Source organism: Bombyx mandarina, chromosome 06 (assembly GCF_030267445.1).
Source record: "Bombyx mandarina strain Sakado chromosome 06, ASM3026744v2".
Lineage (NCBI taxonomy): Eukaryota > Metazoa > Arthropoda > Insecta > Lepidoptera > Bombycidae > Bombyx > Bombyx mandarina.
Window position 1 is genome coordinate 13,417,737 of NC_143213.1, and position 25,867 is coordinate 13,443,603.

At 36.3% G+C, this 25,867-nt stretch overlaps 4 protein-coding genes across 4 annotated transcripts; 1 reads left to right on the forward strand and 3 right to left on the reverse strand.

The window, feature by feature from the left end:
- Positions 1 to 758: 758 nt before the first annotated feature.
- On the reverse strand, positions 759 to 6,616 carry LOC114253073 (E3 ubiquitin-protein ligase RNFT2). The gene is made up of 6 exons (XM_028187833.2): positions 6,300 to 6,616; positions 4,551 to 4,892; positions 4,278 to 4,432; positions 3,339 to 3,606; positions 3,043 to 3,258; positions 759 to 1,844 (listed from the first exon to the last, which is right to left on the reverse strand). Exons 1-6 carry the CDS (start codon positions 6,486 to 6,488, stop codon positions 1,611 to 1,613), a joined length of 1,404 nt encoding a protein of 467 aa, XP_028043634.2. The 5' UTR covers positions 6,489 to 6,616; the 3' UTR covers positions 759 to 1,610.
- A 791-nt stretch (positions 6,617 to 7,407) lies between these two features.
- On the reverse strand, positions 7,408 to 12,616 carry LOC114253121 (uncharacterized). Its single transcript, XM_028187882.2, has 3 exons — positions 12,328 to 12,616; positions 10,263 to 10,545; positions 7,408 to 8,566 (listed from the first exon to the last, which is right to left on the reverse strand). The coding sequence occupies exons 1-3, from the start codon at positions 12,487 to 12,489 to the stop codon at positions 7,773 to 7,775; spliced, it is 1,239 nt and encodes a 412-aa protein (XP_028043683.2). The 5' UTR covers positions 12,490 to 12,616; the 3' UTR covers positions 7,408 to 7,772.
- Positions 12,617 to 15,709: 3,093 nt separating this feature from the next.
- On the forward strand, positions 15,710 to 17,754 carry LOC114252994 (uncharacterized). Its single transcript, XM_028187724.2, has 3 exons — positions 15,710 to 16,061; positions 16,513 to 16,618; positions 17,324 to 17,754. Exons 1-3 carry the CDS (start codon positions 15,809 to 15,811, stop codon positions 17,445 to 17,447), a joined length of 483 nt encoding a protein of 160 aa, XP_028043525.2. The 5' UTR covers positions 15,710 to 15,808; the 3' UTR covers positions 17,448 to 17,754.
- A 517-nt stretch (positions 17,755 to 18,271) lies between these two features.
- On the reverse strand, positions 18,272 to 23,883 carry LOC114252982 (thioredoxin domain-containing protein 5 homolog). The gene is made up of 8 exons (XM_028187709.2): positions 23,541 to 23,883; positions 22,862 to 22,998; positions 22,629 to 22,747; positions 22,158 to 22,295; positions 21,159 to 21,314; positions 19,732 to 19,922; positions 18,877 to 19,003; positions 18,272 to 18,502 (listed from the first exon to the last, which is right to left on the reverse strand). Exons 1-8 carry the CDS (start codon positions 23,678 to 23,680, stop codon positions 18,317 to 18,319), a joined length of 1,194 nt encoding a protein of 397 aa, XP_028043510.2. The 5' UTR covers positions 23,681 to 23,883; the 3' UTR covers positions 18,272 to 18,316.
- Positions 23,884 to 25,867: the final 1,984 nt, after the last annotated feature.

The following is a 25,867-nucleotide window of genomic DNA, read 5'->3' on the forward strand; positions in this document are numbered from 1 at the left end:
TAAAATCATTGGTATTATGTGTTATATTTGTAAATATATCAAATATAACATATTTGTACATATCGCGTTATATGGGTTCATACAAGCGCTTTATGCGTAAATACTCTTACAACGCGGAAACAATCTACCGCGTTATAGGGGCGATACTGTATTTTTTGATAAACAAAATTCGCACGATTCTACTTTTTGATCCACCCGCTGTCTACATTGTTTCAAATATTTAATTTCAAACAACCTTATTTCCTTTTCATAATAAATAAACGAGACCGTTCCCGAAACAAGTTCAAACGCAGCGTTTAAGAATCCTTGATGAGATCATATTTGCCAAAAAAAAAAGTGCCATCTCAATTTTTATTTTCTGATGATGTGTGCTTAGTGAGTTTTTTAACGTTCTCGATAGCGTAAAAGTTAACTCAAATTTGTATGCAGTTGGAAAACAACGCCCCTAGCGGCAAACGTAGGCAAACGTTCCAACTCCATATAAAATTGAGTTAACTTTTACTCTATCGAGAACGTTAAAAAACTCGCACTAAGCATACTGCTCGTCCAGCACGCAATGCACAAAAAATCACTTGACAGAGTCCATGGACTCGTGCGACGCGCGAATGTTCGTGTCAACTTTCTGTAACATTACCGCATTCGCTTCGGGATAGATTCCCTTGGAAATTGTATAAAACATGCTTTTCTTTCTAATCGTCTCTCACTCACATTTCGCCTTCAAAATGCGGCCTAAATCAAAAATAAAATAGGCTATATTAAAGTTCAATAAATGTTTATACAATTCTGGGCCAACAAGACATTCACTCTTCTTTTGTATTTACACCATTTTTAATTAAAAAAACACTTGATTTAATTTTTCTACTTTTTTTCACAACATCTATCTAACACTAATTTTTTATTGTATTTTTAATAAATTCATATCAATCATCGACACCGCCCTACAAGATTTGACCGTGTGTAATAATTCTATCTTATCTCCTCTCAAGAGCTTAAAGCTTGCTAACAAACAGACGGAACTGGATTCAAGCTTTCCGTAAAACTAAAATATTATATAACACTTATCGACATTAAACTATGGATGACATTGATCAACATCTATGTATCTGGCAGACATAAAACGCGAACTCTTTCTACTAGATTCTTGTATTCCTGTTTCGTATTTTTTATTACAGAAAAAGCTTCTATTACAGAAAAAGTGTGTTCGATAACCACAAAAATTTTTATATATTTTTTTTATTTGTACAAACGCGCTTATCATAAATATTAGCGACAAACTGGCTAAGAATATTTAAAAAAAAATACAGTCCAATCTTCACAAACTGGTTCTATCTAATCTCTGTTGTCCCTATTAAACGAGCGAAGGTTGTTGTCAATAATTAGATAAGATTTATTCATACAACACGAACTAATCAAGAATTACAATACTTTTATATTCGGCCAGCATTATAATATCTATCTGACTATAACTTGATTTTTGAAAAATCAACCTTAAATCAAGAACCATAAAAACTAATCACAATAAACGATAGATATAAATACAGATAGATTGACACATTTACACTTATCCCTATAACAAACAAATATGAGCTCTAAAACCTAAGGGATAAACACTAATACAGCTGAAAGTCGTATGTGGTGGAGCCGTCGCGCCAAGTCGGCTCGTCGGCCACTTTGGCGCGGCACAATGGGCAGGTGTGCTCCCTGTCCAGCCAGGCCGATATGCAGAGCTCGCAGAAGATGTGGCTGCAGCCCAGCCGCACCGGGGTCGTGTAGTCGTCATGGCATATCGGGCAGGAGTCGCCAGCCGACAGTAGCTGCTCGCAGGTCGGTTTGGTGCCTAAGTTCTGTGAAAGAACATATTGACCAGGTTACAGATAATTCAAAATTTTTTTTTATTGCTAAGATCTGTGGACGATTTAATTACATGTTTCCCATTACTTAATGGTCTTAGTAACCAGGTCATAATAAACCTTAAAAAAAAAATTTACATGTTTCCAAATGGCTGCTATTTTGCAGTTTTCCGTTTCATAAAATTAGACTTTATGTGTTAAGGTGTGTGGAGCGATTTGCGTCTATAGGTAACTTCTTAAGTATGTGAACACTTTCACCCGTTTATACAATAAAAATATAAAACAACCGAAACAAGTATACCAGCAACAGCATACAAGTTTTTTATTATTATTGCTTAGGTGGGTGGACATGCTCACAGCCCACCTGATTTTAAGTGGTCACCGGAGTCCATAGACATTTACAACGTAAATGCCGCCACACACCTTGAGATATAAGTTCTAAGGTCTCAAGTATAGTTACAACGGCTGCCCCACCCTTCAAACCTGCTTCACGTCAGAAATAAGCAGGGTGGTGGTACCTGCCCGTGCGGACTCACAAGAAGTCTTACCACCAGTAAAAAATATGTAGTCAAATAGTCTTCAGCGCTTAAAGTTTCAATATAAAGAAATTTAATCATACTTTAGCTGTCTAAATTAGTAATATTATTGTAATTTTCCTAAATACTTGAATCAGGTTCTAATGTTCTATTTATCAGTCTTCACTATGGAGACGCAAAATGACCTTGGTAAAATAGACGGTAGGACATATGACGCCTCATAGTTACAAGTACCACCATCATGGCTGTTTCTGCTGTGAAGCAGTCCTTCATCCCACTTTGAAGAGCCTCGTTTCAATTGTAAATTAAAACTGATTTTTGAACTCATGTTTTAACGTAGATGGTGACATTGACAAATTTTTATATTATTATTATGATATTATAATGTTATGTGTATACATATATAATTATACTATGTATGAGTTTATAAAATATATGTATACAATATTTTATTATTACTATTTTTTATTCTCTTATTCTTGTTGCCTTCAACACTACACTTCAACACAAAGTCCGTAACTGTACTTTTGTCGATAAAACTATTTACATAAATTCATTATATAATGTCTATGGGCGCCAGTGATCAGGTATAGTATGAGGTCGTTACGCGATCTCCTAGTGAAGTAAAAAAAAAATATACAACTTTAAATACTAACCACACTCTGCAGTAGAGTCCAAGTAGCATTTTTAAAGAGCCTCAGCTTTGTCAGTATTTCTACCACCTTGGCGATAACATAGACCGAAGTAAGGAACATTCCAACCATCTTTTCGGAGCCTTCGTATGACTGCATCAAGTAGAACACCCAGGGTTGTATCGTAAGGAAGCAACGGTACAGTTGGGAGACAGCTTCAGTGAAAAGATATACTTTACCCTGGAAATATTATAATTTAATTCTCATCTCGATTTCATGGATAGCTTTATGGATAATTTGAAGCAATTAAATTAATTTACCCTTTTCTGGAATGGCAGTAAGCAAGCTGGCATCATCGTCACAACAATCTTCACATCCACAGTTATGATCTTAACTATCAGATCGGTCAGTACAACCAACCATATTAGTTCCCACACCCCAAGCTCTGTGTACTGAGGGAACATAATAACATTCTGTAAGAGCTTCCCGTGACCGAATAACAGATACACAATGGCTATAAGACATAATGTGAACATCAACTCTCCAAACAGAGCCAAGATGCTTCGGTTCATTTGCTTAGCATGCTCTCTGGAAAAGAAATAGGATTCAGTAGACAATATGTTATTAACAAGTAATTATTAACAATTTGCTTTCTAGGACTGTTATTGAACAGTAAAAATTCACAAAATTAATGTTCTATTTTAAAATTCTAATGTTCTATTTAATATTTGATTTTCAGAGACTGCATCGACACATGAATCATGTTTGTATGTCTTTATTTGAGTTAGATATGTGTCTAATTGCTATGCACTGATGACCTATCTTGTGAAATTCTTTTAAAATTTAGTTGTGCAATGTTTGATTCAAACATTGGTGCACTGTGTTTTGCTGATTTTGTTATTGCATAACAATGCATATTGTAGTATGAGGATGGTCTAGTAAGAGCTCAAGAGCTCTAGTAGTAGCTCATATCTTCCTGATTTTTGTTATGCAATTATCATGAAAAATCCTTCATACACAGTTCTCTTGGCCAACTTTTATAATGATATCTTGAACTATTATTATCACCCTTAATTATATATCAATTAAAGAAAATTAAGATCTTAGACATGTATAAAGTTAATGTATTCAATACATTTAAATTTTGAAAACATTTGTGAAGCTTATAGCCAATAATTCAAAGAAGTTAAAGGGAAAGATAATAAAGTGGTAGCAATATATCAAATGGTAGTTAAAAATTATATAAAATCATAACTTACCGCCTTACTAGACAGTTGCTGTGTACGAAAGTGCAAAATAGTATTGTGAATGTGAATATGCCCTCTCTACTTTCATACATAAACTTCATTAATAGAATTAAGTAGAATGGTGCATAGCGTATTAACAGATTCAGTGTGCCACGTACATCGACAATCTGAAATAATTAATTTGAAAACTATTATTTTCGTAAAATTTCAATTAAATATGATGATATGATGACCATGATTATGATGTTGCTTTTTAAATAAAATAATTTCTTCTGAATATAGTACCTGTGGATTTCCATCGTCACTCTGACTGTCATTGTCTGTATTATCGTGAATATTATTATTATTGGCAGGATTTACTGACACATTAATCTCTGCATTTTCTGGTGCTTGCTCTGACAAGTTGGAATCATTTGATGCACTTGCACTCAATGCGTGACTTGTTGATTGTGATCTCTGTGCTGGAGAAGTTCCTCTGTCAGTCACAATAAAGGTCTGAGCATTTGGTCCAAGATTCACATGTGCTATGGAACTTTGAGGCCTACGCAGTCCAACTTCTATTATCTGGTGGGTACCTGGTGGATTTCTTGGTAGCCATGTTGGTAATGATAATCTGGCATTATTTCCCTGAAAATATTTAGGAAATATGTTTTTCTCAGGTCATATCAAGTTATTGAACAATCGTTTATTATATGGCAGACTGAGTGGTAATTTCACATTAATTCACACAATACCAGAAGAAAATGAGCATTTGAGTGAACTAATGACATAAAATGTACTCAAAGTCTTCCATAATCATTACAATGTTCATTTAGATAGTTTTACTGTTAATTAATTCACCCTTTATATACTTTTGCACCTTCCTGCCCATTCTAGAAGTAAAGAAAGAATAATTCTGTTCTGTAAATGTGTTCTGTTTGAATGATATATTATAATCCTTTGCAGCTGAAATAGGCAGGATGTTGGTATCACCTACAAGCTCATAATACAAACACTCTCACTATTTGTGACACATTTAAAAAAAACTATTTCAATTGTCAGCTTTATTGAATATTTAAAATTGTTAGGTTATTAAATTTTAAAATGGATGATATATGAATTTTTGGTATATCATCACTTGAATGCTAATTGACAATTGACAGTCGAGTCTATGATATAGAACATTTAAAAAAAACACATTTTATTGAAATTCTGAGACACAAACATAGTCTGAAGGTGGGTCACATCTCATTCATTATGCCTACAAAATCACTTTACAACAACGGGGCTTTGAATTCCTTTTCTCCCATTTAGATGTATTTTCAATAGCCCTAACCTTACCAGTTTTCAATGTAATTACATTAAAATGAATTGGGAGACAATAATTCTCAATATCTTAATTTTAATTTACTGGTTTGTATTTTTTTTATCTGGTAGACAAATCAGAACATGCAATGAAGTAATCTTAAAAAAACAAAGTTAGGAGCATTCTAGAGGGTTTAGATCTCTCCATCATTTAGCAATTATTAGCAGGTACATAACTATTAAGTAATGTTTTAAACTTAGAAAATATTTTAGTCATCCTACTAAAATTCAAATTAGTTTAGATTCCAATTAGTGATAGTGATACTAGTAAAAATTCAGTAAATACCAAACCCAAACAAAAATAATAATAAAACAAATCTATATGCACAGAGGTAATATAACTTTAGTTTTATTTTCATTGTGTATGTACCTTAAATTATCAACCCAATAAAAATAGAATAGCTTGAACGTGTCTATTTCAAAAAAAAAAAGTTAAGTTATCGTCGCTCACGAATCTTAACGAAAATAGAAATATTACTAGCATTCTTTTCTTAGTAGAATTAAATCATTTAAATCACCCACCACTCACCTTAAATAACGAAATAAGCTCAGTGAAAATTAAAATATTTTAGTTTAACTGCAATGTTTAAGAGTCACACTGCGCAGTACCAAAACTGCATAAAAATCAAAATTTCGATATTAATGCACATTTACATTATAACGAAAATTAATGAAGAAATAATGTTTTACCATTCTAGCATTTTCAACCAGCGGTCGTATCTCTCTGAATACACTATTGAGTCGATCACCAAGCCCTATATTATTTCTATTAGGAATCGAAGGTCTAGAATCCAGTCTGTGCAACACATTAGTTCTTGGTGTCACCTCATCGCTTTCTTCTTCCTCGATATCGACGTTAACTTGATTTTGTTGGGTCATGGTTACTTTACTATTATAACTGGAGTGCAAAATCACTGTGCAATCAAATCTATCATTTCCAATATTCCAAAATATTTATTAAAAAACCGAGCCCGAAGGTCAATTTCTGACAACTGTGACATTTGAAATGTGTTACCAACTAATAAGCGAAGCTAATAATAAAGTTGCCTGCCAGCCATGACCTAATTGCTACCGATAGACGATTTCCAAAAAAACTTATTGGAAAAACTTTAATGGTCCCAAAAATCCACAAAAACAGCCTTTTTCAGTTTGATGAAGTGCGTGTCATAAAGTAGATATTCAGTTTACGAGTCGGACCGCTGACAAACGTGGAATCTGGGCTTTTCATTCAAAGTTATTTCATGAAATTCATAATAAATTACGGATAGTTTGAAACAGTTATGTCAACAGAGACTGGTGCCCTCTGTGGTTTGTTGTGTACTGTTTGCAATAGTTTGCACGAATCTTAGGGTCTATCAGAGATTATAGATATCTTAACAAGAATCTCACAATTCACCTTGATACTTGAGCTCTGTCTCAATTGTATATGAATTGGGTAAATTAAAAAAATATGGGTTTGATATTTATTATACGATGTTATTTCTTCATCGTGGAAGTAATTCGAAGTCATTGGAAAATTATGTAACTCATTAGAAATGTTGGTACCTGCCTAGGGCATTTAAACATTTGCATAGTTGCATCGCTTGATACAATAATACTAGGCCTTTAATCGTTCATGCGACGACCACTTCAAAATCGTTGTTGGCAATATTCTATTACTAGACACTGGGATGTATCAATAAGTTAAAGCAGTAAGCTGCTTTTACTTATTTACAAAGAATTAACGAGGATTGAATAATAAGTGCCTAAATACATTTCACAACAAAGTCATACAAGAAAAAAATAAAACAAGTTTATATTCCTACATAATAATTATACGCTTTATTTCTATGTTTATAGGTCAATAGACTCGAATGAATTTCTATAATCTAAATTTCATTTTTATAATGAGCAATTAAATCTACAAAATAACGACGTAATGCTGTAAGTAAATTCAGTCTTCAATTAATAGGCTTCACAATGGGCTTTCGATAACACCTAACCGTAATCCTCAAACATTATAACTTATACGAATAAATTCACACATGATTAAATATATTGCAATAATTTGTGCTTAATAACGTAGAAATATAATTAACAACACTTATGTACTGGCTTCACCGGCTTTGAACTGAATTAAAAATTTAGCATGTTAGTGACACGTCTGTTCATCACAATATATTCTCAGGTGTCAGAGACCGGTTTGAGCGCGAGTATTCCCTGCGCGTGGAGGTCGCGCACGGCTTCTAGTAAACGTCTCTCTGCCCGAGGATCACCCAAGGCCACGTCAACACTTCCAGCACACAGGAGAAGCGCGCGGAGTGCCGCTCTAGGCCAATCAGGTTTTAAGCCACGTCTAACAATGGAACCCGATTCTGACGCATTTAATCGAGCACATTCTGCTTCTAATCGCTCGCCGTAGTCTTCTATTAAAGAATCACCAATACTTCTTCTCATTTCTGGCGTTAAAGAAGATAGTAATAATAAAGCTACGTCGTCCATTGGCTTTCCTAATGATACCATTTGCCAATCAAGAGCTATACATTCACTAACTCCATTAATTTCGCGGAATAGAAGATTTCCACTCCAAAAGTCAGCGTGGGCAAGAGGTGCAGGTTCGTCAGGCCTTAGTAGGGTTCCTAGTAGAGAAGGCGCTCGAGCACTTAATTCTGATACAGCAGCTGCTTCTTCGATGCAGTCGGATCGCCCTCGCAAAAACGCCTCAAGTTGCGGCAAGCCTCTTCTGACAAGTCGCAGATATCCAGCCGCCGCTCTTTCGCAGGGGAACAAAAAATCAAATCTTTGATCTAATGGCCCTTCCCTTTCGCGTAAAGCCAAGGATAAGGCATGAAATCTCGCAGCGGCGTATAGAGCTGCCCTAGCTCGCTCTTCAGTCAATCCTTCCGCAAAATCTGCAGCTTCGTACCCGACTGCTGTTACATCTTCTAAAACGAGTTCGCTATCACCGCCAATTTCATCTGAAAAATGAACTGTATTTAATCGATCGTTTTTTTTTTAAATTTGTAAGCAGTGTATCGGTTGTTCAATGAACACTTCATTTAAAATCCGCAAATGTGTATGTAGGGTTCACGAATATATTGAATAAGAGAGGGGCACACAGCATCTGACAGCTTTAAATAAATATTAATATAAAATTTCAATAGGTAAGCTAGGCTTTGGCTAAGCAAATTGAAATCATTTTTATGTTTTTAATAAGTGAGATAATAACTGAAAATTTTCTACTCAAGTTCTTTTTTTTTTTTTATAGCTTAGATGGATGGACGAGCTCACAGCCCACCTGGTGTTAAGGGGTTACTGGAGCCCATAGACATCTACAACGTAAATGCGCCACCCACCTCGAGATATAAGTTCTAAGATCTCAGTATAGTTACAACGGCTACCCCACCCTTCGAACCGAAACGCATTACTGCTTCACGGCGGAAATAGGCGGGGTGGTGGTACCTACCCGTGCGGACTCCCAAGAGGTCCTACTACCAGTGATTGTTTGCGCTTGGGTAAGTCTGTCTCGTTACATTCTATACCGTAAATACTAGTTTTTTAACCGTTATTATAACCAAAATACATTGTAGTAATGTCAGGGTCTCTCTTACACAAAATATTAATTTATTTGAAAATAGGTCACAATATTAACCTTTTAAAATTAAAATTAAGCCATTATGAAATATCACTCGCACAATATACATCTTTGAATTCAACTAAAGCGCAAGTAACATTATATCGATATTCATTTGAGACAAAATTCCGTAAGCACCCAATTAAAAAAAAAAATCTAGTTACTTTCTAATTTATGTGAAATTTAAGATGCTAAAAAAAATGGAACTACACTACCTGTATATATTATTACCTGTATAAATTTGTATATTATATGTATAGTGGGACGTCACTAACCTTGACGAAGACAAAAATAAAGTCAAGTGTCGAGGAGAATTACATTTATTATCCGGAATGTATGCATTGGTAACTAATGGAACTGTCCATTCCTCCTAATTTAAATATTATTACATTGAGAACTCCACAATCTGAGATTGACAAAATTGTGTTCTCTAAAGAATCAAAAGCCAAAAAACTCTAAACTGAAGAATATTTTAGAGTAATTCGATTAAGGTTTACTTTCTTTAATTTACATATTATTAGCTGAGCTCTGTATGGTCCCTTTCTTTTTATTCTTTATATTGCCCTTGTAGGCAGACGAGCATACGGCCCACCTGATCGTGAGTGGTTACCGTCGCCCATGGACTTCAGCAATTCCAAGGACAGAGCCAAGCCGCTGCCTACCGTTCCAAAAAATGTAGGTATGCTATTAATGCGTTGAAGAAGGATAAACTAGCAAACAAAGTGGATTTGTAATGTTATAACTGTTATCATAATTAATTTGTATTTTGATGCATAAAAGCTCATTGTGTCACATTATGCTCATTGTAAATGAGATCTTTGTTACCATTATCGCACAATATTAATTTAATAAAAAAAATCATAGCCATTGGTGATTTACGGCATTGGAGAAATATATATATACTTATATACATATATAGTTAAATTTATAAAATATCCATGTGTTCAGATTTGAAAGATCGTGATTTGCAAATACTCCGATCTCCTCCGTTCTCGTGCTTTATGGTGATCAATGGTAAGTACCACTCCATGATAACATACCAGGCAGCTTGGCTTTGATGTATTTGGGTACAGGGAGTCCAGTTCCGGGGCCTAAAGCGTTTTCAGCCAACTTGTTCAAAGCCGGCGCTAGTTCTGTGTAGAAAAGGATTTCTCTCGTGTCGAATTGGGCTTCAGCCACGAACAGTCTTCCAAACGGATCCCGCGGGGGTAGTTTGACGACTACGGGCAGGGATTTTTGTTCACCACTACATTCATAGCGTACTGTGACAGCCAGGACCCTGCTCAGGGCTCCAGTTACTCCGGCTCTGGATTCAACGCGCACCTGGAGGATAAAATCTCGGTTGATCTTGTGATTTGCTTTTGTGAAAGACTAAAATGAAGATAAGTAAGCTGCAAGTTTTAACTACGCGGCTGGTTGATTATGTTGCAGGCAAAAACATTCTATGTAATTATGAAGTTACTTTGCGTTAGATCTCTTTTGCCAGTCGACACTAAAGGGTTTATTTGCATCAGTCCATCTGTGTTTTTAATACCAATAAAATAAAACTTTTAGTATTAAAGGCACATAAACACGTTATCCTGTTTCTTTTATTTAAATTTAGGCAAGGACGAGACGACGTGGAGTTAGGGGCAGTCCTTATAATAATAATAAGCTTTGTGTTGTTACAGTGTTTGCTTTTTTTTTATTCCAATTTATTTTTATTGCTTTGATGGGTGGACGAGCTCACAGCCCACTTGGTGTTAAGTGGTTTGTGGAGCCTATAGACATTTACAACGTAAATGCGCCACCCACCTTGAGATATAATTAGGTTCTAAGGTCTCAGTATAGTTACAACGGCTGCCCCACCCTTCAAATCGAAACGCATTACTGCTTAACGGCAGAAAAAGGCAGGGTGGTGGTACCTACCCGCGCGGACTCACAATCACCAGTAAAAATGCCTACTACTACTGAGAAGCTATTACAGCTTCACCCTAGCGTGTAGGTAAGCTTTCGGGGCTCAAACCGAAAGTGTTGCTAACACTGCCCCTAACAAGAGCAGTGCTTCGCAGAATCTACCACTGGATTGGAAACGCGACCCTCTGAGAAGATCTGACGAGAAACTTAGTGGGCTCAATGTTTGCGCCTTTTCATAATCTCTATAGAAGTTATATTGTCGTATCTTTTTTTTCGCGCACGCGACCGGGTCTTACTCACAGTATATTAATACGTAAGTAGTTAAGACAAATGCTCACGAATGACTGCCACGCTTAAAGAGAAAACATCGTGGAATAAAAATGAAACTGACAAAAATTATAATTTGTGTTACTAATGATGACAGGGCGTCTTGTGAATCCGCACTGATAGGTACCTACACCCTGGCATGAAGCAGTGATGCGTTTTGGGCATAAAGAATGGGGCAGCCGTTGTACTGTAAAACTAAGACTTAGAACTCATGTCTCAAGGTGGGTGCCGGCACTTACTTTGATGATGACTCATGGGCTCCGGTGACCATTTAACACCAGGTGGGCTGTGAGCTCGTTCGGGCAATTAAGAAATATTATATTATATTATAATAAAATCTTTGGTCATAAATAATAATAAATGCTTGACACATAACAAAAATGGACAACCCTGCCCGTCCTGACAGAAAAGATAATATCTTTGCGATAGTTAATGGTCAAACTGTGGTAACACTGCTAAGAAAGACCCCTACATAATATAACGTAATATGAAACTTAAAAAAAATTTAAACCTTAGGTACCTACTTGGCTTAAAAGATAAGCCGGTTAAATTCATAAATTTACGTTAGTCACAATTTGATTGCTCAGTTGAAAAGTATGAATCACCGTAATTCAAGTACGACCGTCATTTCATTAATCGCGCTTAAAAACCCAAATAAAAAAAATGTGACTTACACATTACCGAGTAGGTATATAGACAGGCACCTACATTAATATTAGCTCAGCAGTTTCTATATCCTTTCTAATTGCTGTTTTTTATTTGTTGTAGTAATTTAATTTAACAAATTGAAACTAATAAAATTATGAAGTGTATTTCAATTATCCTGAATTTTTGTGAAACAATTGTACATGAAAATGTATAATTTATTAAGTTCATAGTTACCTCATTTGCTCCCACCACACCCGCGTCCGCTAATAATTCTCTGGCCCATTCTTCAGTTAGGGCAACGTCATCGGGATCGGGCCCCTGTTCACACTCAGAATCCTCGCTTCCACTGCTGGGAGTCTCAGACATTGCTGCACTATCTATTCCTCCAGCTTGCATCTGATCGTATCTATAAGTACTGACGAAAATAATTCACAATAGTATAACACAGAACATTGCGGTTTTCATTACTTTCGAATATCAGTATTAATCATGCAGATGCCCGTGCAGATGCCTTGCCTTGAATAGTCGCCTAAGGCTGTCTCCCCGCCTCAGAGCTCCGCGCATGCGCGTCTCAATTATTCATCGAATCAAATAAAAGACGCCACAGTACCTACACATTTTGTTCTAGAATAAGAAGGGCGTCATATACTTTACTTTACATTAAATGTAAATATTACCTACTTAAATTGGAGTAAAAGTGTGATTTAGCATTAATGAAAATTAAGTAAGAAAATAGGGCAAAATAAACGTAAAAATAAATTTTATGTAAAAAATAAATAGATGTTTTATTTTCACGCTTGTTAATTATTGTTCTTGTAGCCCGCATCTAACCATATCCTTAAAATACTTACGAATTATAAATAGGTTTATGTGACCCTGTTCTGGTACACTTCAGATAACCCATCAACCGAGAGGCCCGACGGTTTCGGCGTCCACTGGACGCAAAACAAGCACTAGACCACCGGACCTCTTGGTCTGCAAGCTGTCCGAAGCTCGCCTAGACGGCGCGGCCAACACACGATTGCGTGTAGCTTACTGAAAGGTTTTGTGGTCATTTTTGAAGTTTTCTTTAGATTTCTTGGATCGGCCGGTCACCGTCTTCGCCGAACCCGTCGCTTGCGACGAAGGGCTCGACGAGTAAATTAACCCATAGACACCGCCCACTGAGTTTCTCGCCGGATCTTCTCAGTGGGTTCCGTTTCCGATTCGGTGGTAGATTCTGCGAAGCATTGCTCTTGCTAGGGCCAGTGCCAGCAACACTTCCGGTTTGGGCCCCGTGAGCTCACCTACACGTAAAGAAAAAGCTGAAATATCCTCTCAAGGCTATCAGCATAGGTAGGGAAAAGAAAAAAAAATTGGATCACATAAACAACGTTTTACTACGAGGGCGGCACTGAAATTTTCGGGAATTAACGAAGTGACACAACATTACTATTTAAAAATGTATTTATTGCTTTTCGAAGTATTCTCCGCGAAATTTGACACATTTTTCCATACGATGGAACCAATCATTGAAGCAACCATTCCATTCGGAAGTTGGGGTCTCCAGAATGGCCGTTTTGTAGGCGTCCACAGCTTCTTCAGGTGATGAAAATCTCTGTCCACGCAATTTATTCTTTATTTTAGGGAAAGTATAGAAATCATTAGGGCTTAGGTCGGGGCTGTACGGCGGATGGTCTAATAATTCTATGTTTTCTTGCTCTAAAAACTCTTTTGTTCTGTGCGCGGTGTGAGAACTCGTATTGTCGTGATGGAGGATGATGCGGCGGTTGCAGTTCTCTTTACGGAGTTCAGAAACGACCTGTGGCAAACAAATGCTAGCATACCATTCTGCATTAACCGTTCTTTGTCCCTCAAGAGGAATAGTCGTAACATGGCCGGTTTTGGAGACAAACGTGGCCACCATTTTTTTTGCAACACTCCGTGAACGAACAATTTTTGTTGGCTTTAACTCATTTTCGAACACCCAAACTCGTGACTGGTTTTTTGTTTCGGGTTCGTACGCGTATATTCAGGATTCGTCACCTGATACAATGTTGTATACAGCATTTGAGGATCCTGCGTGGAATCTTTCGAGACAGAACTCTCGACCAAGTAACGCGAGCCGCTTTTTGCTCTTCACAGAGCGAATGCGGTATCCATCGGGAAAACAACTTTTTTACACCTAATTGTTCATGCAAGATTATTTGTATTTGACTCATGCCAATGTCTAAAGTTGCATGAATTTCGCGGTATGTTACATGTCGATCTTCCTCAATCAGCTTACGCACAGCATCAACGTTTTTTTGGGTGACTGCAGTTTTTGGACGACCTTGACGGTGATCATCACTGAGCTTGACACGTCCACGTTGAAACTCAGCAAACCAGCGATAAATTGTGATTGTGGATGGGGCTTCATCACCAAATGCAGAAATCATCCGGTCAACACACTGTTTTTGTGTTAAACCACTTCGAAAGTCATAATAAATCATCGCTCTTGAATTTTCTCGAGTCAATTCCATTTTCTCAACGACTAAACAAGTTTGACAAAACCTCGTGACAAGACCGAGAATCTTTTTTTAAATAAATAAATGGTATTCGATTTTTAAAACCAAGGAGTTTTCAATGAAAAATATTTTAATATGACAGGAACAGTGGAAATATTCCATTCCCGATACTTTTAGTGCAGCCTAGAAGCAATACTTTAGCATCTTAACATTAAGCGTTTGAAAACAACATTTAACAAACTTTTTTAACAAACTTTTTTTTCTTACTTTATGTTTCACGGATGGAAATTGGCTATACAATATGTCTATGAATTAAGTATATTATTTTAATTTTTTAATTAATGGTAGGACCTCTTGTAAGTCCGCATGGGTAGGTACCACCAACCCGCCTATTTCTGCCGTGAAGCAGAGATGCGTTTCGGTTTGAAGGGTAGGGCAGAAGTCGTAACTATACTGAGACCCTGGAACTCAAATCTCAAGGTGGGTTTTATATATTATATATAATTTACGTTGTAGATGTCTATGGGCTCCGATAAACACTTAACACCAGGTGAGCCGTGAGGTCGTCCACTCATCTAAGCAATAAACAAAAAAAATACATCATCATCCAAAAAAAACTGCAAAAAGCAAATGATATTTTAAATTTCTATAATCTATAGAGAGTATGTGATATCAGTAATCTTAAAAGGTACCAATTACAAACCCTAGACACTATGACGAAAACGCGACGAGTGAAGTCGTGTAATTTGTTTTATATTGTCTATTTAGTGTTTTTTCAGGTTTAAATGTGTAATAACGGTAGTTTATTAACTATGTAGTGTCTGTGAAAGTGCACAAATGTCGGAAAATGAAACAAAGCCGCTGAACGGAACTTCTCCGGATCCTCGAAAAAGTCCACTGAAAGTCAAAGAAAAGTCTCAGTAAATGACCACCATTTTACTGAGATTATATTTCATCCCATATCATCTCATCTCATTTCATTTAATTTTATCCAAGTTGATTAATGTCTCAAATTAATCATCTTCATTTCATTTCATTTCACTCAAAATTCATTCAAAATAAGATAATAATTAAAATAAGAAATGACCTAAAGGTCTTAGTTACCAGGTTATAAAATCCCTAAAAAAAACTGTCGCTAGAAGTAATAGTGTTCTGTGAACTGTATTCACTAGAATTTGTCGTTTAATACAGATCGGTGTTTTAAATTAAAATATTAATACAAAAATAAAATGGGAAAAGAAAAATCAAGGAAGAAGAAACGATCATCATCGGAAAGCAGTTCTAGCTCCAGTAGTTCCGATTCATCAAGAGAAAAAAAGAGAATTCGCAAGTTAAAAAAAAAACTGCGTAAAGAACAGAAAAAGACTGAAAAAATTATAAAAAAGAAGTTAAAAAAGGAAAAGAAACGCTTGAAAAAAGAATACTTGAAAAGGAGTCAGAGTAGAGACAAAAGTCCCGAGGTATCTGCCGATATACCAGTTGGTTAGTTTTATCATAATTTTGAGATTCCACCGTATGTTCATAATGATTGTCACTCCCGCAAATTTCTTAGTTACCTATTCCTATTCTATGTGAAAAGGTCAGACATGATCGAATACGTCTGAAGTAGTCGCGGCTTAGGCCTAGTAATCCCGCAGGCCGGTACCTTTATTTTTTTTCTACCTAAGCTTAGCCTTGAGAGGCTATTTCAGCGTAACCTTAACTAGTAGGTGAACTCGCGGGGCTCAAAGCTGACGACGTTGATAACACGACATATAAAACATATGTTGTTCTCGGTTTTTATCTATTATACTATTATGTTTAATCACAGTAAATCAAAGCTATTTAAAAATGCTCATTATGGATAGAGAAATGCTCATTATGGATTCAAAAAACTCAAAACTGTAGAGAAGAAGCATTGCATGAAGTTATCAAAAAATGCCTTCATTTTTAGAATTGATGGAGATCTCAAAGGCCATGGCACCGATGACAAAAGAGGAATGGGAGAAAAAACAGAGCATTATTAGAAGAGTATTAGATGAGGAAACAGGAAGATACAGGTTATCCTATCTTTCTAATTTTGTCTTAATATTTGTTATTGTAATATTTGTATAAACCTTAATATTTTTTTTTTAATTGTCTTAAGCATGTATTAGTTATTGGTTACTATATAGAGATATGCTCCTGCCTGATGAGGGAGATGAGCTCAAAACGTGTCTATGATGATAAAATACTAACAATCAAAGTAATTTGGAACCTCTGGGTCTGCAGAGGGACTTCGGTTCTCTGTATTTTGTACTGTATGTTCCATGGGGAGTGCTCTGAGGAATTGTTCGAGATGATACCAGCATCTCGTTTTTACCATCGCACCGCCCGCCACCGGAGTAGAGTTCATTCATACTACCTGGAGCCACTGCGGTCATCCACAGTGCGTTTCCAGAGGTCTTTTTTGCCACGTACCATCCGGCTATGGAATGAGCTCCCCCCCACAGTGTTTCCCGAGCGCTATGACATGTCCTTCTTCAAACGAGGCTTGTGGAGAGTATTAAACGGTAGGCAGCGGCTTGGCTCTGCCCCTAGCATTGCTGAAGTCCATGGGCGACGGTAACCACTCACCATCAGGTGGGCCGTATGCTTGTCTGCTTACAAAGGCAATAAAATAATAATAATAATAATAGTGGCTTTCATTGTTTTTTATACTATAAAAATGGGGACTGTAAATACTGTCATTTTTTTCCATCCCTCAGTTGTGTGCCTGTTTTCAGGTTAATCAAAGGTGACGGTGAAGTCCTTGAAGAGATTGTGTCCAAAGAGAGACACAAGGAAATCAACAGGCAGGCTACACAAGCTGATGGTGCATTATTTCAAGCTCAAACACTTCACAAGTAGGGTAATCATGAATAACTCACCAGTTTTGCGTGTATCATCCCTTATTTTAAGTATCTGATACTTAGGATTTTTTGCAGCGTTTATTAGAAACTGCTTAGTTATGAAAATGATTGGTACCAAAAACATAAATTTTTAAGTTGGTTCCTTTAGGGTAGCTGATAGTTTTATGGTTATGCTTTAATAATAAAGTTGAGTGACTAATGTTTCTCTATTCCACTTTAAAACATAGCAAGTACCTCCTTAAATGAAGGCAATATTGTTTTTGTTATTTTTTATGAAATAAAAGCTATTATGATTATTAAGAAAATATTGAGTTTATATTTTACAATCCATTTTGTATTCTGCACATTTCTTAGCTCTGGAAATGGGCAGACAAATTCATTGTACAATTTCTATTTCCCAATATTCTTCCTGCTCTGGTCCCTACTTGTAAGTGGCAGTAGATATAAGCTCACAGTGGTGGACACTGCTATATATTCTGTAAATAATCGATGGATGTCCTGTATGGAGCTGCATGCACTTAGTGAAGTTTGACACCACTTAATACCAGGTGGATCGTTTACCAATCTAGAAAATAAATAAAAAAAACACCTTGTAAGTAGCCATCCATTTTGTTTAAATATCTTTAGTGGCTCATGCCCTTGCCTATAAAATGGAGCTTAGGTTTGGAATTAAATAAGATATTAGAAGCATTGCAATTTTACATCCATGATACACATGAAAATTGCAACCGAGACAACTAATTGGAACGATTGAATTCATCAACCAATTGCATGGTTTTTTTTAACATTAACTTATAAAATCAATTATAATAAAACCAATCCTTCAAATCAACAGTCACAATATATTTCTTGACTAAAGTAAAACATTTACAATTCGTCTTTGGCATTTGACAAAAATATGTCCTCATTCGTCTTGTCTTCTGGATCTGTACTGGCTGAATCTTGTAAATGTTCTGTGATGAGTCCAATCAGACTATCAAGAGGTCTACCACCATGTTCTACACTTACTATTTTCTTATGTCTGTACAATATTAATGTGGGTAGTCCATTAATCTGAAAAATATATATATTATTATCGAACGTTTGAAAGGCAAACGTGACTAAGCGACAATACCTGCTTTGTACATAAACGATATGCAAAAACCATATTCGATGCGCAAAAAAATATATATTTCTAGGTCTATTAAAATCATTTCAATCCTACAGCTAGATTCGTTAAAATATAATTTTTTCAGGTATTTCAATTTTAAATTAGTCTACTGTAAAGTTCACGCATTGTCGCTTAGTCATGTTTGCCTTTCAAGCGTTATAATTGATTTTATAATCATACGCAGTACTACACATTTAATAGCTGGGCCAGGTTTTGAGATGAGAAGTTTCAGGCGGAAATTCGGAATCCTATTTATAATTAATTTAATGTGTTATACCTTTTCTGTTTCACAAATAGGTTTACTCTGCACACAGTCAACATCTGCTATCAATACTCTTGTCTCGTTTTGGAACTTTTCCCCTAATTTAATCCATAATGGGCTTAACTGCATACAATGTGCGCACCTGTAAGCAAACCAAGGAAGTTCACAAACTCTCATCAAATTCTGGACTATAGACTTAGGATTTATATACTAATTTGACACAGGAGGTAATAATATAACAACTATTACAAAAATAAACAAAACATTAATGCAATAAAATGAAAAAATGTCTATTTGTAGAATACTGCAGTGTATAATCGTAAACTCATCATGTTCATAAACTTCTAATTCCAAACTGTTCTGATCTTCAAACTGTTTGCCCTGAATTGCCTATAATCCTGGCAGTATCACTGAGTCATAGAACTAGTTTAAGCTACACACTTCTCACCCGGAAGCATTTATTGTTCAGTCCCACCTACTGACACTGGTTGTGTGGCCTAGAATAGTTTCACTGTCGAGTGGGCAAAAAGCGACTAACAAATTCTTAAAGAGGGATTTAACTAAGACTGTATTACAGCAGCACTGTGATCACCTACCGCCATTTACATATGGTGTGTACGACAAATTAGTCTAAGCACTGTGGAAAGTCACAGATAGAAATATTTTCACACTGTTATACTTTGTAAAAGCTCCCCTAAACTTAATTGTTATGTTATATTTTTAAATTTGAATGGTAGACAACATCATTAACAAAATTCCAAATTATTCTAAGTTGATATAGGATATTTACAGGATATTAATAATATGAAAAACTTAAAAATCCAGGAATCATTTAAAAACAATAATTTCATTTTTAAAGCACTAACTAACCATGGCGCAAAATAATTAATAAAAACTAAGTCATTTTGCAGAAAAGTTTCGAATGTCTCCTCAGATATCCTGGCCACAGGAAGTGCTTTCTTTTTCCTTAGAAATTTCTCTGGATCGTGATTTTCAGAAAGCAACATTTTTTCAACAAATGCTTTCAAATCGTCTAAGTTTTCTCCGTTCGAAGCACCCATCTGTAGAAGAAAGTAATAGTAGAAGTAAACTTATTTCTTTATATGATATAGGCTATATTATCTTGCAGGATCAATTAGACTTTATTAAAATCAATTAAAGTACAGAGTGTTCTTTAGTTTTTATTCCAGTGTTTTAATTTGTTCTCTTGATAGTACACAAAAAGGACTCTAAAATTTAATAAATAGCATTTACAAAGTTTTTTTTTATGCAATTTTACTGGGTGACTTGAGCTCACGGCTCGTCTGGCGTTCAATAATCACCGGATCTAAAGCCATCACAATGTGAATGCTGGCTCCCATCTTGAGACATGAGGTCTAAGTATCAAGTGTATTCGACCTTAAGTTGGCCACTAAAATTTCAGTTTACATGGCAATTGTGCTGCCAAGCCTCCTATACTCCTCCGAGTCGTGGTGTGTGTACCGCCGCCACATTCGCACTCTGGATCGCTTCCACCTTAAATGCCTTCGTGCCATCATGAAAATCAGATGGTCTGATAGAGTGCGAAATACCGAAGTCTTGCGACGTGCCAATGTTGGTGGCATTGAGACCTATTTAATGCGTCGGCAGCTTCGATGCGGTCATATATCACGCATGACGGAGGAAAGAGTGGCGAAGCGCATCTTCTCTGAATTCCAGGATGGCAAGCGAAAGCATGGCGGACAACTCCTGCGGTACAAGGATGTCGTGAAACGACACATGAAGAGATGTGATATAGAGCCCTCTCAATGGGAGCGCTTGGCAGCACAGCGGCCAGGCACAATGGCGCAGGATGGTAAACAGCAAAGCACGCGAGTTCGAGGATCAGCGTAAAGCTGACCTTGATTACAAACGCGACCAGTTGAAGGCCCGCCCACCTGCTGCCATAATCTATAATTATGAGAACGGCGTGCTTACGTGCCCTCAATGTGCAAGGAGTTTTGCCGCGAAGATAGGCTATATACGCCATCTTCGAGCGCACGAGCGCCAAATTGACGGATAGGAGTCAAAGTGGTCGCCATGGCCGAAATCGGTCGGATGAATCATCATGGTAGTTAATCATGAAAATGTTGTAAGTACGTATTTCATTAGAAAAATTAGTACTTGCTTGTGGCATTTGAGCACTGGCATAGTCACATCTCTCAACACGGTTGCCTCATCCTCAGAAATAAAACTTATGCCACTATGAAGTGCAAATAAATAAAAATTATCTATTCAGGTAAATTTAATCATTAGAAACTTGTTATATATATACTCACAATTTTTCCATTAACAATCCAGAGTAAATAGGGGTACTGTTTGACTTCAAAATTTTTACATGTTATCTCATTATCCATACAATTAACTTTTCCAATTTTTATGTAGTTGTTGTGAGCGTAATGTACTGCTAAGTCTGCCCAAATTGGTGCCATCCTCTGAAAATTCAATATAAATGTGGTGTGTTACATCATTGTCGTACTTCTGCATTCTGGCAAACATATTTATGAACCTTATTCTAGAAATAACAATGGAAACTGGCTGTTCTATTTGCTGTGATCTGGGAACCATCAAGGTCATCATCTTGGCGAACTGATGGTATGGTCACTGACTGATAGGTGAGCAGCATGGTTGTAATTGACTTCATGAAAAAGTTGAAAACTGACCGACTGAGTTATGTGAGCCGTGAAATAGAAAAATAGTGCACCAACCCTAATAAAGCACAGTTTTAGTAGTGTATTGACCTCAATCCAGTGATGAAATCCTTTGCTCTCCTAGAATGGCTTAATTTGACACAAAATTTGGTACCAAATGCTATTCTGCTGTTAGACCATGACAATGCAGAATGAAGTAGCAAAGCGTAAAAAAGAGTATTTCCTCCACAGCCCAGCTCTTATCCAATGCAAGAGTTTAGTTACTATAACTGATTGGCCTCTACTTTCTGCCATCTTAGTAAAGTTTCAGCACCATCCAGGGGCTCCAGCACTGCTGGTACTGGGGTTTGCTAAAACGTAGATGCATCTCTCTCAGAACTCTACTGTACCCTTATTGGCGCATGTCACTGAGATAGTATCCAGCCAGTTAGTCTATATGATAGCAACCAATCTTGAAACCTTTATATCAAAGCTTTGCTTTATAGAGATACACTACATTTTTTTAGTAAGTTGGTACCACAGTTTTTGCCAGACATTGCATAACAAAGTTTATCATCCCCATCACTGATGGTAGAAACATTCATTTCTACAATCATTTTACATAATTTTTTATAAGTTTGGGATTACCTGAGATGCACGACACCAAGGTACAAAAAACATGATGAAATGCTGTCCTTTTGACACAAACTTCTCAATATTCAGGTCATTCAGATAGGACATGCCGCTGTATGTTTTAACTTCATTTGGTTGTTTTGATTGTTTGCCCTGAAATAATAAATTGGATATAGGTTTATATATATTATATTTTAAATTCAGTTACATTTTTATTATGTAGTCTAGGAAGATAGGTCAGTCAGAAAAAAATATTTATAATAGTGATATTTGATACAGAACTTCCATTTATATCCATTCATCAAAATTGTCTAAATGAAGTATAAATCTCATTGGTATTTAACTTCATATCTGATTATGGCTAATGGCATTAATCTTGTGATGTTTGTAGGCTAGAATTTAATCTCATTGACCTACTTTAGCAATGAATTATGAAGAATGATTTTTTTGAATTCTGATCAACAATGACAAAATGGTTCTACTCACCTCTGTTTTGACAGAGAAGGCTTCGCTCAGAAACAATGTCAATGATGGTAAGTCCCTTGTTCCTTTGTATTCAACTGGTGTAAATGTATTTTTGTGGAAATAAAATAATGTTGGATAACCTGTAATTTTTTTCAAATTTATTTACTACATTAACTAGTGTACCTATTTTAAAAAAAAATTCTATAATGTACATACTTAAAACAAGGAAATTATGTGTATGCTTACTTAAGTACCTGTTATTTCATTTTCATGACAAAGCTTAGCATGCACTGTGCAGTCAACTTGGGCAATGGCAAATTTGGAGTCCTTGGTATTAACCAGCTCTGCCAATTCTGACCATATCGGATAAAATTCTGTGCAATGTCTACACCTTAAAACATATAATTTCTGTAAATGGTATAGTACAGTAATGGTAAAAAATATAGATATTATGGTAATTTCAAACAGTTTTTTATTGAAACTCTCTTGGAACACATCTTTAGTTGTGGATGGTTAACAACTTTTTTAATTTTATATCGTGAATTACCCTCATCGAATCAGTCCTCAGCCTTTTTGTAAAAATGCTCATCTAACTTTGTAGTTTAGTCAATAAGTATGAAGGATCTTTTTCACCACTACCCACATCAGTTCGTTTTTATTGAGGGCATTCAAATCTTTTGTTTTGAACGGAAGCTTGGCTGTGATCTTCGTATTTTCAATTTCTATTAGAGGTTCACACACAATAGGCCTCATCGATGTCACTACGGTATACCATTTACATTTCGGTCAACTAAAGAAAATTAGATTAAGTTTATTTATAAAATCGTTTCGATTCAATATTTAGTATAATTTTTATCCTAAATAAATGAATATGTAGATTGTTTTGAATTTAATCCCTGAAAGGAATAATGTAAATTCAATTATTGTTCTCACCATGGCGCGTAAAACATAATAAAGTTTCCATCCATTTCTTCGATCTGGAATTTGAAATTACTGGGATTGTATTCGTAAACAGAACTCTGTTCAGGAGCTACAAGATACGGAAACACAAATAGATATGGTAATATCTTCATTGTGGTGAAGGAATATATTTCTACACAATGCCTCTGTGAATTGAGGTAACTTTTTTAAGTTGTTTTCATTTATATCTTTTCTCCTTCTCATTAGTTAAGTAGCTAATAGGTTAAATCTAAAACAACAAATAATTTCGTATTTATTGGATATTTTGCTTTGCTGCACAGCACTTCAAACTTTTTCGTTTGGTTTGTCTATTGGCAGCACAGGGAACGTAGCACATATTACATATAACATACACTGTAATATTCTATAACAAAGGTGAATCTATGTCTGTTGTGTGGAAAGTCAATTAATTACTGGTGGTAGGATCTCTTATGAGTCCGCACGGGTAGGTACCACCGCCCCGCCTATTTCTGCCGTGAAGCAGTAATGCGTTTCGGTTTGAAGGGTGGGGCAGCCGTTGTGACTATACTGAGACCTTAGAACTATATCTCAAGGTGTGTGGCGCATTTACGTTGTAGATGTCTATGGGCTCCAGTAACCACTTAACATCAGGTGGGCTGTGAGCTCGTCCACACATCTAAGCAATAAAAAAAAAAAAAAAAAAAAAAAAAAAAACTGAAATAGATTGATAAAAAATTGAATCAAAAATTAAATTAGATATCTTTTTTATTGTCCTTATAGGCAGACGAGCATACGGTCTACCTGATAGTGAGTGATTACCGTCGCCCATGGACTTCAGCAATGCCAGGGGCAGAGCCAAGCCGCTGCCTACCGTTAAGTATTCTCGCCGTTAAGTACTCTGCACAAGCCTCGTTTGAAGAAGGATATGTGGATTAACTGAACTGAGATAAAACAATACCATACCAATGAAATAATAATAATTAGTAAAATGGTTGGAATTAATCAAAATCTTAAGGGAGCTGGCACGGTGCGGGATTGTTCTGGCGCAGCTGGAACACAGGCCGTACTTATTGTCCGTTTAATGTTGTACTCATAGATAATACACATAACTTTTGTACTCTCCTCCAACTAATATATTCATCTGTGCTCTCCTGATATTATGTGTATTATTTATACTTTCCTCTCATGCTCGCTGCACGAGTTGATATTTGCGACGATCTTCTTTGAACTGTTGACTTTGAACCGCAACAAGAAAGCCGCGGCATATATCGCCGTCAAACACCAATAAGGGCGAACCGTTGGCCATATTTGTTCACCACCTAACCGGGGACCTGCAACACTTTCGCGAGATACGACGCCAAGGATACCACCGTTGGTTGCTTTGTGGTGTTTGTATTTTGCCGCACGCCGCCTATTAAAATAGGTAGTTCGGAGGTTAAGGATGACAAGATAAGATCAATGGACTTTGGAAGAATTCAAAAAGCAATATCCAACTATTTTGTTTCGTTTAACCACCCTTGTGTACTTTCAGAGATACTAAAATGTTAATAAACCACCGTCATAACATACTAAACCTGATGAAACAGTAAATAAAAAAATAAAAAAGTCACAACTTGACAACAGCAACAACCTAAAAAAATTCCTAGCACTGGCCTCAGGTAGAGATGTACTTGGTTGAATTTACCACAGGATCTGAATCACAACCCTCCGTGAAGATCCGGCGAGATCTCAGTGGGTGGTGTCTATGAGCTACTTCATACGTCGAGCACAGCAGAGAGTAACGTGCACAGCGAACGACAGAAGAATCTTTGAAAGTGGACCTGAAAGATCGGAAAGAATATGTTAATGGCTACGGCGGCTTTAGGTTGCCCTGTTGCCTGGGTCGGATATGTATTGAGAAGCGGAAAGGTAATGGCACGCCGCTTTATCAAAATAGCGTTCCGACGCTTCCATAAGGTTTTTACTGATAGAAACTAATTAGTTCTTACGTACCACGGTGCTCCGAAGGCTATTTTGCAGAAATGGGATTGGATAACCTGGAGAGAGTTCATGTGTGAACGGGACGCGTGAGCGAACACTACACTTACCTATTTCCTTATTAACTCCAAGCCTATTTCACAATGGAACGTATGCATGTTTTGTAGAGTGTCACCTTGTTATGAAGAAAATGAATTAGGCAATAGCAGATACAAATTGCTTAATTTAACAGTCTTAGAATTAGACCGTTATACTCTTTTTTTTTTCTTTAGAATTTTTGCAGTTAGGATTTTTGCTGTGAGTCCTGTGACTAGGTACTTACTCCATGCCTGTGACTTTCTTATTATTCGGATACAGTTTCA

Bases quoted from the DNA above. Each gene is read 5' to 3' on its own strand.
- LOC114253073 (XM_028187833.2), bottom strand. From the start codon at position 6,488: ATGACCCAACAAAATCAAGTTAACGTCGATATCGAGGAAGAAGAAAGC. The intron at 4,893-6,299 runs GTAAAACATTAT...AAATATTTTCAG, and splicing joins TGGTTGAAAATGCTAGAATG to GGAAATAATGCCAGATTATC. The intron at 3,607-4,277 runs GTAAGTTATGAT...TTTCTTTTCCAG, and splicing joins AGCAACTGTCTAGTAAGGCG to AGAGCATGCTAAGCAAATGA.
- LOC114252982 (XM_028187709.2), bottom strand. From the start codon at position 23,680: ATGAAGATATTACCATATCTATTTGTGTTTCCGTATCTTGTAGCTCCT. The intron at 22,748-22,861 runs GTACTTAAGTAA...AAAAAATTACAG, and splicing joins TCATGAAAATGAAATAACAG to GTTATCCAACATTATTTTAT. The intron at 18,503-18,876 runs GTATAACACATT...TATATTTTTCAG, and splicing joins CTATTTGTGAAACAGAAAAG to ATTAATGGACTACCCACATT.
- LOC114252994 (XM_028187724.2), top strand. From the start codon at position 15,809: ATGGGAAAAGAAAAATCAAGGAAGAAGAAACGATCATCATCGGAAAGC. The intron at 16,062-16,512 runs GTTAGTTTTATC...CTTCATTTTTAG, and splicing joins ATCTGCCGATATACCAGTTG to AATTGATGGAGATCTCAAAG. The intron at 16,619-17,323 runs GTTATCCTATCT...GCCTGTTTTCAG, and splicing joins GAGGAAACAGGAAGATACAG to GTTAATCAAAGGTGACGGTG.
- LOC114253121 (XM_028187882.2), bottom strand. From the start codon at position 12,489: ATGCAAGCTGGAGGAATAGATAGTGCAGCAATGTCTGAGACTCCCAGC. The intron at 10,546-12,327 runs GTAACTATGAAC...TTTATCCTCCAG, and splicing joins GTGTGGTGGGAGCAAATGAG to GTGCGCGTTGAATCCAGAGC. The intron at 8,567-10,262 runs GTATGTTATCAT...TTCATTTTTCAG, and splicing joins CATCAAAGCCAAGCTGCCTG to ATGAAATTGGCGGTGATAGC.